General features: G+C 41.6%; 1 protein-coding gene across 1 annotated transcript; it reads right to left on the bottom strand.

Annotated features, from left to right (window-relative positions):
- Positions 1–782: 782 nt before the first annotated feature.
- On the bottom strand, positions 783–12,343 carry LOC119727083 (ectonucleotide pyrophosphatase/phosphodiesterase family member 7-like). Its single transcript, XM_038198951.1, has 7 exons — positions 12,188–12,343; positions 8,594–8,753; positions 7,572–7,978; positions 5,431–5,652; positions 4,827–4,967; positions 3,171–3,296; positions 783–2,044 (listed from the first exon to the last, which is right to left on the bottom strand). Exons 1-7 carry the CDS (start codon positions 12,254–12,256, stop codon positions 1,826–1,828), a joined length of 1,344 nt encoding a protein of 447 aa, XP_038054879.1. The 5' UTR covers positions 12,257–12,343; the 3' UTR covers positions 783–1,825.
- Between the last annotated feature and the right edge of the window lie 3,699 nt (positions 12,344–16,042).

Here is a 16,042-nt window from a genome sequence, read left to right as displayed (position 1 = left end):
GATTTTTAGGAATGGGAATTATAATTAAAACACGGTTTGGGTCTAAGCAACATGTACACACAAGGTAAACTGTATACACTGGGATTTACTTAAAAGACAGAATGGATAATTGAATAAAAATTGAATAGTTTGGTGAACAATAAAGAACAAGTGACTCGTGACTCGGACTCGAGGCTTGTGACTCGGGACTCGGACTCGGACTCGACGTTGGTGACTTGATGACAACACCGGCTAGGACATCATGTTTAAAGAACCGTGACCTGGATTTCCTGATTTGTCTCAAAAAATTGCGACTCATATTTAGTGGTATCAGGTGAAAAGAGATTGTTGTTAATTTACACCCACTTCTATGTACATAAAAATAATTATACACGTACAAATTCGCAATCCGTTCAAGTTCACAATATGTAAAATGATTTCTAATTGTTATAATATATTTGAACTCATTAGATATCATATAATGATTAATATAATATCGATAAGCTTGGGGTAATTCTTTAATTTTATTGGTTGCAATGAATGTTTAACCATACGTACTAAACTGTATTCTTTGATATCACTTCCGTTTCGATTTACAAAAAAATATTCCTTGTGAAAATTACATATGTTATTATATATATTTTTGGTTTATTGCAATGAAACTAAGGAAAGTGCCCCACACACTGTAGCTCGTTAGCCTGAAGAAACCTGTAAAAAGGAGACAATGAGAAGAAATAACAGTTTTAGAGGTTGGAGGAAAACCCCAGAAGAATATTATGGGGAAAACCCACGGAATCAGGTAGGGGCTGAAAACCCAATCCACATGTGGATCAGGCAGGAATCGAACCAAGGTCACAGCGGTGGAAGGCACGGAAAGAACCATTGCGCTAACCTGACTCCCCATCGAATGGCGTACATCAGATTAATCTATTATGAGTATACCTTATAATACGAAAGGACGAATTAAATCATTTAAACGTAGATCATATTTTCCGGGAAGTACCAAAGCTTCCGAGGTCAAGTTAAAATTTAAGCTTGCTTGCTTCAAAAATCGTCATTTCCAGTATATAGTCGAGGTTACAGCATTATGAATCATTTAAATAAATATTTTGCAATCTTACGGGGTTTATAGTCTATCCAGCACTGGTATACATTTCAGCTTCTATTAAGCAGGAGTTTCCTAGAGCGCTGAAAAACGTAAGTAACATCGGCTTATTGTTTCAAATGTTATAAACACTTATTTTGCTAATAAACAAACTCTAGAGAAAAAAGAGGAGGAAATGCGATGACTTTGTAGATTATCATTTAATATGTACTCACAAGAATGTTTCGTTAAAACTAAAATATGTTTTACATCCTGTACAAGATTAACCTGTCTCAATAAATAATAGAAGTATCCATTTTTGATATTTCCGTTGATATTGCAAGATCATTCCATAAAACAGATAGAAACTGAATAAAAGTGTCCGACCTCCCCAATTTGGCGATTCACAATGTAGTGCGTCACCAAGAGTTTGCCATGGAGAGTCAATTTTTCAAGTTTACGGTCGACAAAACATGATCCATTTGAATGAGTGTCGGCAGACTACTTGAAATAGTTTGTTAAAGATTGGGGCATAGCGTTCTGCTTCCTAAAAACCACATTATATTAATAAAAAGAATTGAAAAGGGCAAACAGATACACCGTACGAATGTACTAACCGGAAAAACTAACAATTTCAAATGTCCCGCGCTGTGAATTTGTCGACCATCTCCCAAAATACAATGGGAAATATGAACTCTCCGTGGTAAACTCTTGGTGGCGCACTGCATTGCTGTCATCGTCTAAATGCTATGATATTTATTATTAGTTTACTTGTGAAAAAACGAACAACACTAGCCACAAAATCATACGAGAGGAAGAAAAACGACGACTCAGCGAAGCAGCGCCGTTGTTGCAACCACATGGCCCGGGCGTAGTCAGGGAGTCTCCTGATACCAACATGTCCATGTAATTATCTCTAGACCCGTTATTTGGAGCTGGCATGATGCCCAGGAGTTCGCACATCATGGGGTATATGTTCACCTGTAAATACAATTCAATGGTTTAACAGTATGCCACAAGAGGGCGTACAGGGCATGGGGGGGGGGCCTGGATGCATTTCCTATACGTTTTCACACGACGAATACTAAAGAATTATTTAACACTCACTAAACAGAATCATTGTAAATGAAACGTTTAATGAAATTTATCAAACACAAAAGAATGATTTTCTCTTTTCAAAATTAAGAAAAAAATGGTTTTTCTGTTAAAGGCAAAATTTCGTGTTTTTTGTCTGTTCTGACATAAAAATATTAACAACTAAATGGGCAATGTCCAGTAAATTAGTTCTCTGCCCGATCAACCAGCGTTTGTTACGTAACTGAACAAGCATCCTAGCTTTATTGTATACGTGTTGTTTTTAAGTTCTGGCAGGAGCTTCAACATGTCACTTCTGTCCCCAGAAAATTGACCAATAACGGCACCCTAAGTTTCCCATAATATATAACTACCAATTGATCGAAATTGGCCAACTGCAATAGACGTCGTCAATAAATACAAGGCTCTTGGCGAAAATTTTCGGAATAAACCGTTTGTCTCGATCGATGCTCATGCACGTCTATTTTATATGAGGTGAGACATGCCGGAACCGGGCCCAAAACTGCAGAGATTATTGTGCACTCGCGCTTGGGTTTTTTTAACGAGACTCACGAGCGTTTTCATTTCACCAACGAACCCGCCCTTGAGCCTTGATACATTCTAGTACTTTTTAGGCAGAATATTTTGACTTCTTTTATGTAACGCTGGCAAAATCATCGCCATTGTTTTTACGATACAATAATGCATCCCATCTGTATCTGTTTTCCCCTTTACTTCTGCATATATATTTTGGTAAAGGCCCCCCCAAAAAAATAGTTCTGCTTCCGATTACATGGCATTTGAAAATAGGGTAGGTAGGTAAGGACATTTTTTTTGGCCATTTTTTTTGTGTGTACAATCATATGTAGGCGTCTGCGTGTAGTCAAGGGTAAAATGTATAAAGTGATGGTTTTGGGTGTTTTTTCCTCATTTTTCCAATAAAAAATTAGGGTAGGGGCTGTCAGAATAGGGTAGGTAGGGAAACCAGAAGCAGAACTATTATTTTTTGGCCTAAGTTTCTTAGTTCATTTACCGATTCGAAGTGTTTGGCTCGATAAGCCTTCTTGAAGGCGGGCCCCTGGGCGTAGAACGATGATTTCATCCTCATGTCCTCGTTGTCGTACCCATGATCGGCAGCTTTTACGACAAATCGTCTTTCCTAAATTAAGATACAAGAAAGACCAGAGCAGCATTGTGCTGAATACTAGTAGAAAGAAAATCCAGTAGCCCAAGGCATCTCACCACAACAATGTTCCGAAGGAGAAACAGCAACAGCGGGGTAAACAAAGCATTAACGACAGAAACACGACGGAAAATCAGTTCAAGCAATAGCAACAAGCGCCTATTCTTTTTTCTCAGGACACTTAGGCCTCCGAAAATTAATAGGTGTGTGTGTGTGGGGGGGGGGGGGGGGGGGGGCTCGTACCATATTTTCAATGGGGAGTGCTAATGAAATGCGACAATCATGCACACTATATTACCCAATAGTGTACAATGCCCCCTTCTAACGACACATTTTTTTGGGGGGGGGGGCACCGTTCGCATGTGACGTTACCTTCTAACATATGCTACTGCCATTTTTATCATGGCCCTTTTGGGGGGGGGGGGCTAGACAAAGGGCCTAAAGCCCTCCCCCCACGTATAACCGCGTCTGCCACCACCATTGACCACGATGTGCAGTTTTGAAACGACGTGGATCACTTTTTGAATGCCGCAGTTAATTAACTTTTTGGAAATATAATCACCACGGAAGATTGTCAGGAATACGGAATACAATAGCCAGCCTCGACTCCACTGGCGCAAGTCATGATGGAACACATGGGGCAGCAAGATCATACCCATAGAAACGAGGTCGTAAAATAACTGTGGATATAATTTGCTCGTACCCCCGCCCTGCAAACAGGACGCTGGGATACTCTGAGGAGCTTCACAGAATCTTGTGAAGGAAGTGGCCTATGACCTATGTATAAAGCATCTGGCTGCAGCTGTTCAGACCGCAGTTAGACAATGTGCGCAAATGCTATCCGAAAACTAGAATTGCGCAACCTCGTACCCAGGGTGTCGAGCAGTACGCGCCCATCACTACCTGCTCTCTCACCCTGGTATTGGATCATTTGCATGTGCAAGATTTTTGAACAAGTATGCAAATGAGGAATAGTCTGGTGCCTGCATGTGCGTTACATTTAGCGGTTTTTTTGTATGCGGTGTCTGGGGTAAAAACAGAGTCAATTCGTAGCAGCGCGAGCATGGCGTGAGTTACGAAAACACGATTTTTATTCAATTAAACTGTTAAGATCTTAATGAAACAATATGCAGTATCACATTTCATATTAATATTAACAAATTGGAAAGGAAATTAATATGTTCGAGAAGGAGTGGACGAATGATCGCGAAAACACGTACTGCACGTTGTGAATAACAACACCAAGTACACGATAAAAATCAATTACTAGCCAATTGCGGTATCGAATCAGGATACAGGAAGAAAGTTTCCTATCCCGGGTTAACTATTGGAAACTGTGTTGGAAATAAAGTAAGCACTGGGGACGAGGTTGAGAATTTCGCGCATTCCATACCGGATGTGATTTCTGTTTCATTGCGGACCATGTGGACAAAATTTTGAGTGTCGCATAATGCAATCCAACCGTTCGTGATTCGAAACGGAGCCTGAGCAAGTGCTCGCATTTACCTTCATTGGTGTCCAAGTGGGATCCACATAGCCAATGATGGGCAGATTCCTCGGGTTGTTGCCATAGTGAAACCTGTCCGGAAAGTCTTCCTTCTTGTACACATACATAGCTGGATGGGCGTTCTTGAGAATGTTATAAACCTATAGTACAAACACGGAACGTATTCAAAAATGACGGCTCTGCAAAGTGCATCGAATGGCCGTGTAGAAAATTTCTGAAATGAACTTTCGTGTGTCATTGTCATTTTCAGGGGTGTTGTTGGTATTTTGTTAGGTTTTATGTTAATACGAATTACCATAATGTGCAAAACTGTGAGGACATTCAAAACAGAACCTTCAGTGCAACTGCTGCTTCAGTAGGTATTTCCGATGGTAAATTTCTCGGGTTTGTGTTGGCAAATTTCTCCGTGTCTCAATTTTCTTTGAGTACAAGCGGTGGATGGAGCTGCTTTAGAAAAGCAACCGTACTTTACCTCGAAAATGAACGCACCATCAGAATGCCACATCCGCATACATCTACACGAATATTATGCTTTATCACTTCATTTAAAAGGGGCGAGGTAGTTGTCCCAACGTTCTTTGTCTATCAATCGTCTTGCCTTACCTTCTGCAGGGCGCCATCTTTTGGTTTGATTTGAAACACCGGCCCGACGTCCGCGAAGATGAAATCAATGTCGGTTTGATTGATGTAATCGTACAGGTAAATCCGCTTGTTTGTCGGCGTCTCGACCATTCCGTGGTCGCTCGTTAAAATGAAGTTCAAGGTGTCTTTCACCTTCTCGTCGGCCTCTATCTTTGTCAGGATGTAGTCGATCAACTTATTGACCTAAATGAGGAAGATAATATAAATGTTATTCATTGAGTGATCAATTATTTAGTAGCGCAAATTGTGCAATCACCTTCCACTATTCTTTAAGTGTCATGTGGAAGGAAGGCACTGTCACTGTGTCATAGCAGCTATACCTACACTACAGGCTAAACGTATTTTTCTTTGTGACGAAAGATATCCAGTGCCCATAAAATGTAGCCAATCGGGAACCAGGAGTTTTAATCAATGGCTGACGATGATTGGATGATTAACCAGCCAATCAGTGAAGGGTCTGAATGGGGGCCAATGAGAACAGCGGTTCTTGGCACTATGCACAGTTTAGGCGGGAATGTGAAAATTGCTGCCACTGCTGGCTCAGCCTTTGAATGAAAAAGATATGTACCTAGCCATCATTAATATGACAAGGAATTTTCATAAGATTTTCGCGCCACCCCATGTTCCTCAATTCATTTTGCATTTTTTGAAGCGAATATAATTGCTTTATCACTTCATACTCTTCCACAATGACATGAAAAATAACATGTAGGCCCCCTAGGCCTGACAATGCATTTTTCAGTCGATTGCAATGAGCGTTAGTGTTCATATTGTTCCAGTAACCATTGTCTTCCCCCTGAGATAGTACAAAAGGGGGAGACAACCGTTCTTTTTTTTTTGTAACAGCCGTATGGTTGCGAAGGCCTAAGCGTTCCCGTTTTTCAACAAAGTCAGTCCGATTACGTTCTTGGACGCTATAACAGAGCAGTGAAATTCATGCCCCCCCCCCCCCAGAAATTGCTTTTTGAACGTTGTGTTTCTCAGATAATATGCTCAGTATGATTGAAATGTTAAATTATAACGGAAGAAGCAATTCTAAAATTCATGTCAGTGAAAAAAATCGCCGTCATCGATGCCGAAACTACAATTCTGGTTACTGGTAAAACTGACCTGAAAGTCGGGAAGAAATCGTTCGAAACTTCCCCAAATGTATGTATTTATCTCAATTTCCAAGAATCTCCTGACGTTGTCATTTCACGAGTAGTTGAACACTTATATCATCTAAGTATATGCCGAATTTCAGCTTAATATGTTGTTGCAAACTCTTGTGTTACACCTTGAAGCCTGGCTGATTTTGGGACCGGCAACAATGAAGCGCATATATTAGCATATTCATTAGCGTCACTCAGCCTGACTTCACGTGGGTCTCGGTATCGACCAATGGAAGCCGGCAAAAAGGGTGATATTTATTAATCAAGAACTCGTGAAGGAGGCTATTCTACACATTTTTACTGCACACCACAATAAAAAGGAACCTCGTGAAGCTTAAAAAGATTGATGGATATTGCAAACAGCAGTGTTACAACTTTTTAAAATACACGAAGCCTATTTTTCCAATTTAATCGAAAAGTACTGAACATAATTATGAAAACGATTTTAGCACATAGTTCTGCCAAATGGGAGAAATTATTTTTTAAAGATTTCGCCCGCCAACATGAACATGTCTGTGTGTATGTTGTTTCATTTAAAATAACATAACCTTTAGAAATCGGCCTTCGCAACCATCACACGGCTGGTAAGTGCAAAATGTATCCTAAATCCTCTGGTATTATGACGTATTAACATATTCTTTAATTCGAGCTTTGGTGTTCTGAGCTAATTGAAGTAATATGCTCGGAGTTTATTGGAGCTCTGGTGCCCTTGCGGTGTATGGATTTTACTTATTAACAAGAACAATGGGGACTGGAATGTGATTGTGTGCATTGATGAATGCATACTCTCTTTCATCAGATAACAGAAATGGTAAGCTGTGGTTCTGTTATTCGTCGAAGAAGATCATTGCGAAGAAAACTACAAAAATACGTTTATGCTTTCCAGCCTTTTAATCAATTTTAAGTAAACCCAAGAGGATCGGGGAATGGAAATAAGTTATTGTTACTGACCTTCGCTGCTTCCTTCTTGGCTATATTAAGTCCAGTGAACCCGAAGCCATGGAGTGCATTGTCAATGACCTCAACGTGAAACAGGACAATATCCAAATCATCCTCTCCGTACATCCAGTCAAAGATGGCGTCGGCTCTATCCGTCAGGTTAGCGTACCGCTTCCTCTCCGGGGTGGACGACAGTTGCCAGCGGGTGGGCTGCCGGCCATTGATGGGCACCTGACCGCCGGGATACATGAAGGTACCCGCTTTAAGTCCCTGGTCCATAGCTGTCAGCCAGACAGGCTCGCCCCCGCCGTTGAACCACCAGGTGCTGTTCAGTCCTTCCAGGTAACCCGGGGCGATTTCCCCGGTCTCTGGATCGAAAGGCTGGTTGTGGACCACGCCGTGGCTCTCCACGTAAAGACCTGGTTGTTTTTTACAGGATATATTGTTTATATCACACGTGCAAAGACCATAGTTCGGACTTAGGCTGTAATTAGCCTTATTAGCTCTAATTAGATTAGCATTATTAGCTGTAATTGCCTTAAGCTGTAATTAGCCTTATGTTGCCTAAGCAACAAGTCTAGCTTATAAGCAACAAGTCTAGCTTATACTTAACTTGAAACTCACTCGATTTCGCTCTGAATCTAGATAAGGCCAAAAAAAAGTCTCCGGTTTCTGGTATGCGCGCGCGTCGCCGTAGCCATGCGCGTCGGCAAAATGAAAAAGGTTTTTGTTTTCAATGAAAGATGATGTCTCAAAACCGCCAAACTCACTGGTTTGACTGGAATCCTGCTGCTGCACAATTTTAACGTGTTTTTAGATGGGGTTATGATCGAGAATAAGCTTTATGTGGCCTCTCTGGACTATTTGCACTAAGTTCAGTCGGGCACCATTTGCAGTCATCAGCCGACATGTGAAGCAAAAAAGTCAGATAAAATATAAAAAAAAGCCGCGTCACCGCACCACTTTTTGGACAAGATCCATACCAGAAACCGGAGACTTTTTTTTTGGCCTAATGGATACTACAGTTTTCTTACCTGTTGCGATTGACACCATACTCGGTGACGACACTGTTATAAAGACGGGATCTGTCCACTCTGCTCGGACGCCATTCTCCTCCATCAGGTCTAGAGACGGGAAATCATAGCCTAAACGATCCCACCGTAGACCGTCAACAAGCATCAGAAAGACTTTCTCCTATGATTAAAATGGGGTCCAATTCAACACTTTCATACCTACAAGTTTAAACCATGTACAGCTATTAGGTGCCTCTTGAACGACAGCGACAGTTCATGCGTGGAAAAAGTACAGTGCAGGAAATCGTCCGATGTTAAGGTTTTTCTTTGCGATATTGCCACAACAGAGTCGGCCATATTAAATTGATAGCGAGGTAAAATCTTCATTTTTGGAACTTGCGAATAGAAACGAAAGCAGTGACATAAAGTTAATACCAGTCTGCTCTGATTGTGATTAGTCGTAAACGGAACTAATTACACGTACGTGTATCTGGCCGGACAAACTCTATTAATGTATATTTGAAGAGTAAAATACATATATCTTTTTTAACCTTGTTATTAATAGTATAGTAACTTAAAGTTTGATCTAGAAACCTTAACGGTTTTAAGTAGAAGAGTCTTGTATTTATGAGAGGTTTCGCATGCACACGGATACGTTTAGTGCGACGGATACGTCATCAGTTATGACGTCATACGCCACTCACTGTCCGCTAAACGTGCAGACGACACGCATATCTCGCTCGCTACACGTCAGTAAAAAACGGATACGGATAGCTAAACGTAAGTGTAAGCGTATCCGTTCGCTTGCGAAACCTCCTAATATCCTTGGAGACAGTTTGGAAGGTTCTTTTTGAGTGTGGATTTTCTACACTGATTTATCATTTTGGAATTTTCCCGAAATTTTATTATTGTTATACTGCCATTTGAATGTGTGTATTATTTTAATGGGCAGCGCGCACCGTAGGCCTAATTGCTTAATCTTTGACCTAAACCGTTACCTTGCTATTCATAAGATGGAATTTGCGTCAGGGTGATTTCAATTCAGTATTGGGTTGTGCCCTTTTATTACCGACGTATTTCATGTATACTCAGTGTTGTCCCAAGTGATGGTGAGAAAAAAATCACTCGGGTGGGACTCGAACCCACGACCTCTTGCTTACTAGTGCAGACGTCCTACAACTTGACCACCGAGCTTGCCGGGGTCGGCTGGCTGGTTGTATATCAGTCGGGGCGATGCAAATGACTTTGCTGTTATTAAATGTTTGTTGGCAAGTCAGATTTTGATTTGTTTTCTTTTTCTCGACTTCACTTGTGTCTTGTAAACGACTTAAGCTTTCCCCTTCCGCATTTTTTTCTCTGGACAGTAGAACATGTACACAGATGCACACACAACCGTATACATTAAACCGTCTCGTCCGTCCGGAACCATGGACATAGAAGTTGGGGAAACTTCTCCTCAAATGAGAACCATTTGGCGTCACCTGCTCAACATCAAGTGGCAAGATCATGTGACAAATGAAAGACTGATGGAGATGATCGGCGACCGGTGGTGCTTCAGCAGTAGCACTGTGATGGAACGAAAGGCAGCATGGTTGGGCCATGTGGTTCGGCAGGGCGGCATGACGGCAGCTGTTGTGGATGGGATGCCAGTGGGATGTCGTCGCTCCGTGGGCCGGCCAAAGATGCGCTGGGTGGACAACATCCGTGAATGGTCTGGGTGTGACACCAACGAACTGAAAGCAGCAGCACTGGAAAGACGGGCAGTGGTGGGAGCGGCGCCAGTGATCCCAACTGTGTATAATTTGAGGAGGAGACCACGGGCAAATGCCTATGTCTAACGAATGAATGAATGTGCCACAAAATGTCCGCCGCATCAGAAGTAAAAAACCGGGGTTTATTTTTTTGTTAATCTTTTTCTCAACAACAGTAAGACATTATAGGTTAGCTGTCTTGCAACCAGACTTTTAAAATAGGATTAGTAAACGATCTAAAACAAAACATTTTTAGGCGATTTGACGGGACGATGTGCCATTTAACAGTCGTATATTATTATAAGCATTGATTCGAACTCTCTCGACCAATGGTGTTTAAATCCGTGTAAATGACTGGGGATGAGGCCCCAAAACCTGAAACTGTCAAAGATAAGACGTTGCATATACAAAAACAAGGAGGGGACGGGGGAGCTGGACGCCAGTTCACACTAGGTGGCGCTGTACATTATACTGCATATAATACCATAAAGTGCGCTCGATTACTTCCCCCAGCTTACTGGCGCCTGCTCCTCGCGTGATGACAGACATGCGCAGTGGAGCTAAATAAACGAACGGTTTCGAGTAAATAAGGTTTCGTGCAAGAGCTGGAAAGTTGAACTTTGACATGACACTAAGGCTGCATCCGAATCAACTGTCTAGAGCTATTTTTTCCGTACGCCTGTTTTCTGTACATATGCATATGGGCGTATTTCGAAGTACGTTGAGTTGCAAGTCAGGTTCTCGGACTTTATTTTCCCTTGAAAAAAAAATCCTCCAAACCACAAAAAACATCCAATGGGAATCTAACTCGAATCATCGGATTTGTAATCCAATGTAGTATCCATGACACTACAGCAGTGACTCGATCGATGTGGTGGTTGTAAACATTATACTATTGCATATATAGGGCCCTCTAGCATTATTCGATATATATACTAACAGCGTGTGGTATGAAAAAAAAATAGCGCCCGCCGGACGTCACGTTGGCAGCCATGTTTACTGCATGGCCTTATGAGATACTTACCCAACTAACCGGCTCGGCGAGTCGGTTACTTGGGCCAGGCTCGAGTAAGCGCGAGAAGTCACGTGAGAGGTAAATCGTATAGACAGAGCTGAGATATAAGGGGTACCGTTTTTTTCTGATCATGTGGTCTTATAGAAGCCATTTTGGTCAAAAATTCGGCTGTCGTTGTAGTCATTATTATTCAGGTATATGGCATGGAAATTAGTGGTATTCGGTGTTGGCGAATATAGACGGCTATATGCTTTGTGATGCAGTAATGCAGCAATCGTGAAGAAGCGATGTGGGCTGCTTTTTTTGTGGGAGGGGGAGCGAAAGTGCGGGCTTAAAATGTGGAAACATCAGTCAAAACTTGGAAATACAAAATCACAAATTATAGATAACCTTCAATAACAGGGTGACAGATTTCATGGCAGCATTCGTGATGCGTAAAATGAACCAGATGAGTGTCATAGTCCAGACTCCACAGTTGTTTAGTAGCACTAAAAGTAGTGAAACGGGTGACTTTGTTCTAAATTCCCACAGCACTATGTACTACGCACACGCTGGGTTGGATCCAAGCAACTCTGTATTGTCTAGTCTTGTATGAATACTTCATGTGTGCATCATGAGCGCTTTGCCTCAACTACCCGGCCGCATTTTGTATACAAGTTCAAATTGTGATTTTAAGTTTTGAGTGGCTACAACGATGTTTTTGTTCAGTACAAATATAATTATGGAGATGATCTAATATCCCGTCCTCTCGGTCAAAAAGTGGGGGAGGATACATCCCCGATCCCCCGGGATTTACGCCCTTGCTCTCAACATTATTTTAACCAATTTGGGAGAAATTCCAAAGCTTACCTTAACTGCCACCACTTGGAGCGTCATCAGAATGGCCCCTAGTATAGTTAATAACATATTCCAAGCCATCACAGGAAGTATTTCCTTCTATATTTCAGTCACGGCTGTTTGGTTTACTGGATTCACCAGGTATTATGCTGACTGTTCGTCAAAGGACACAAATTCACACACGTTGACTGTTCGACCCCGATCACACAATATAGGCCTATTATCTTTTCTGATTGTGTCGATTATATTATACTTGGTATCAGTTTGGTTTGCACTTTGGGTTAGTTGCGATAAGTTCTAAAATTTGACACAAAGTACTCAACAAGTTTGATCTATACAGGGAAATGTTTGTCACTCTTTAAACAGTGTCGGAAATGATTAACAAATCTATCTTTTTTCATCCGTTAAAATATGGAGGTGTAAGTCAACATGTCTTTGCCGAAGTCAGGTTAACTTGCTTCGAAACTCAAAGATTAATTGTTTAAACTTGCCTTTAATTTTCCTGAAATGTAATTAAAAAGTCAAATGTTAGATCCTCTTATTTTAGTCACATATACCACAGTAGTCAATCATCAGTATTCAGCCAATCAACAGAGGAGTACGTCCACCAACGACCAGACAACGAACCAACCAGCCAACATTCTCACTCTGCAAGAATGGGTTGTCTGTTTTCTGATTTTGGCACACTCTTTATATAGAGACCACTTTGGTGGCCAAGCCAACACCAGGGTCCAATTACATGCAAGTGCTAACCGCAAACCTTTACTCAATAAGCTTTGCATGCGGGAAACATTTAAGAACCATGCAGCCACAATAATTACATTCATCGGATTTCGGCGGTCTAAATTTGTAAGCAATTGTTTTGGTCCCTCACAAATTTCTCAGCTTACCAGCATTATAAAATTATCCCCAGGTTTTCCAAACGTATACTGTGATGGATGCATTACCCTTATGAACCAAGACACACCTTGTTTTCTTTTGTTAGCTACACCATAGCTGCACGGAGGCTGACCAATCACTTTGACTCTAAATAAAGGCATACATGTCAGTGTTGGAGCAAAGGCTTGACCCTCAAGGCCAAGGCCAAGGCCAAGGCTTTGACCCTCAAGGCCAAGGCTTTGACCCTCAAGGCCCTGTTTTATGAAATGACCACTAATATAGAACTTATTATAGTCACATGAGTGACACATCATCACGCAAGGGCGGATCCAGAACACAATTTGCGGGGGGGGGGGCAAAGAAATTTTGGTCCCCCCAAAAAAGTGGGTCAAAAAATTACGGCTTGGGCTTCGGGGCCCGCTTAAGGGCACCGAAAAATGTTTGGATTCGAGATGCTCTGTGGTGCGATTTGAGGCAATTTCTGACCATTTTAACTGATGTTTTTTTAGGAAAAGATGGTGGTGTACTCATTGCCTGCCTTTATTACGACGTCACATAAAAAAAAATGGTGTGTGTTTTTTTTTTTGGGGGGGGGGCATGGCCCATTTTGGCCCCCCTGGATCCGCCCTTATCATCACGAATTGCTCGTTACGAAGAACAACATTTCTTTAATTGCAATCAACATGCTCGCATAGGCCTACACCGTTTTATGACTGCATTGTATCTATTAAAGTATAAGTTCAGGTCTTCAATATGGTTTAACTAAACAAAATAATGATTTACTTCTATATTGACACACAATTCTCCCAAGTGTAACAAAAGGGGGATTCAAGAAACTGATTTGGGAAATTTTTATTTGCTGGCCCAACATGGTCAGAAATATCAGCATTATCTAAAACAGATACATGCAAATCTTTAGCACTTATCAGGGAGACATATACAACCAATCAGATCTATTCCATAGTTATTATGGAATTAAATTGATCATCTCATTAGCCCCTCAAGTGTACGGAATATTTTTGCAGCAAATCTACTACAATGGTAACAAAATGTGATGCTACAAAAGTGGAAGTGTGCCCAACACACAAATCTATAGGGTGCTTCCCTCCTCCAGGGTAATACGATTACAATGGTAACAGCAAAATTTCGAACAGATTTATCTGGAAAATGCAAAAATCTATGGGCCTTGAAGAGCCTTGACTCAAAATTGCAAGGCCCTGAACCCTCAAGGCCAAGGCTTTTGCCCTCAAGCCTCGAGGCCAAGGCCAAGGCCCTAAAATCCAGCCATAAGGCAGCCTTAAGGCCAAGGCCCAGCATCAAGGCACTACATCACTGATACATGTACTATATAGTGACCTTTAACGTACATTATTAGAATTGAAGGCATAGCTTGTGAATAATATCCGACCCCAACAACCAGTAATTATTGATTACACTGATATCAGTCAAAGATCGATAACATTACAACCATCTCTACATCTTTGATGGTCACCCTGAGCCGTTTCTCGGACACCGTATCAACTTTAAAGGACCGTGTACTTGAGTTGCAAAGAACACAAAGCAATTTTTGAATGCATGCGTCACGTTGTGATCTATCCAAAGAGGTGGTAAAATGGGTCCAATTTGCAAGTGACTTACTTAGCATTCCTGTTCATAGTTCTTTTAAATATTGAAGTCAACATAATTAATACATGCATTGTGTATATGATAACTGGATCCTAGCTCAACTAAATTCTTGCTCACGTCACCACTTGATATATTCAGCATAAACACCCGCAATGCACACGTACTGTAATTTGTTTCCATGTGGAGTCATTTCTTTGTTCTCGTGTACTAAAATTGTGGGTTTGAAAATCTAGTTTCAAAATGCTCTTTTTTTAACCAGAATTAATTTCCTGGGCTGAAATTCGGACTTAATATCCATTTTAATACATAAAATACTTCAATTAGCGACCGATGAACAAACCTTGCAAATTCCTAATTTTTGAGTAACCGTGATAACCTTGTGGAGACGTATTCATCTATAGAAATTGCCCTGTGGAGACGTAGGCCCTATACAACCTTTTGTTCCTATACTGCTATACTGATCTGATACATGGTACCCTGTGGAGACGTGTATAATTATACACATGTATCCACAGGGTACCGTGAATCAGATCAACATCGGACAGAAAAGCATCAGTATAACATCGGACGCGGCGGACATTTTGTGGCATACGCATACTTATTTCCAGCCATGTTCATTCAATGTACGATCACGTTGTGCGTGTCACATAATACACACAGCACTTTGTTGTTTCTCGCACGTTCGCAAAATGCCATGCACTGTGCGTACACAGCCAGCACTCAACGGCTCGATTTTTGAGAGTCAAAATATTTTGACCTCCGAAATATTCGTTCTTGCATAGTTCTCGCAAGAATAACACAAAAACGCTCACTTTTTAAAGGATGATTGTGTGGACGTTTATATATCCTTCTTTTCAATGCTCTTTCCATTCATATCATTTCGTTTAACACTCGTCTTGTAGCAGCGGCGTAGCTACGAGGAGGGGGGGGGGGGGCGTGGGGGCGCCCCCATAAAAATTTCGCCCCCCCCCCAGTCGCCCCCCCCCCCCTCCCTGGAAATTTGGCATTCGGAGAAAAGCACAGCCGTATGAGTTACCATGATTAGCTGGAAGAACATAATGTCCCTTTCCCCGCGATTTTTCGCGTATTTTCCACCTAAACGCTTCCTTTTCGCGAGGGGCTGTTTATTTTAACGTCCGTGGAAAGCGAATATCGGTAATAAATGTCCAACATTACCATGATATAGGTTTTGAATAGCGCCCCCATGGGAAGATGGTGTCAAGCCCCCCCCCCCCCCCCCCCCCCCTCCACGTTTTGATTTTAGGAGGTCGGGTGTCCGTTGTCCGGTTTTAAAAAAAAAAACACGTCTACCTTTCAGCTCAGATGAAATTTTTCGGCACCCCCCACACGCCCCCTCCCCCC

The sequence above is a fragment of the Patiria miniata genome, unplaced genomic scaffold (genome assembly GCF_015706575.1).
Source record: "Patiria miniata isolate m_02_andy unplaced genomic scaffold, ASM1570657v1 HiC_scaffold_20, whole genome shotgun sequence".
Taxonomy (NCBI): Eukaryota; Metazoa; Echinodermata; class Asteroidea; order Valvatida; family Asterinidae; genus Patiria; species Patiria miniata.
The sequence above is the reverse complement of the archived record's forward strand: the minus strand, read 5'-3'. Positions and strand labels throughout refer to the sequence as shown.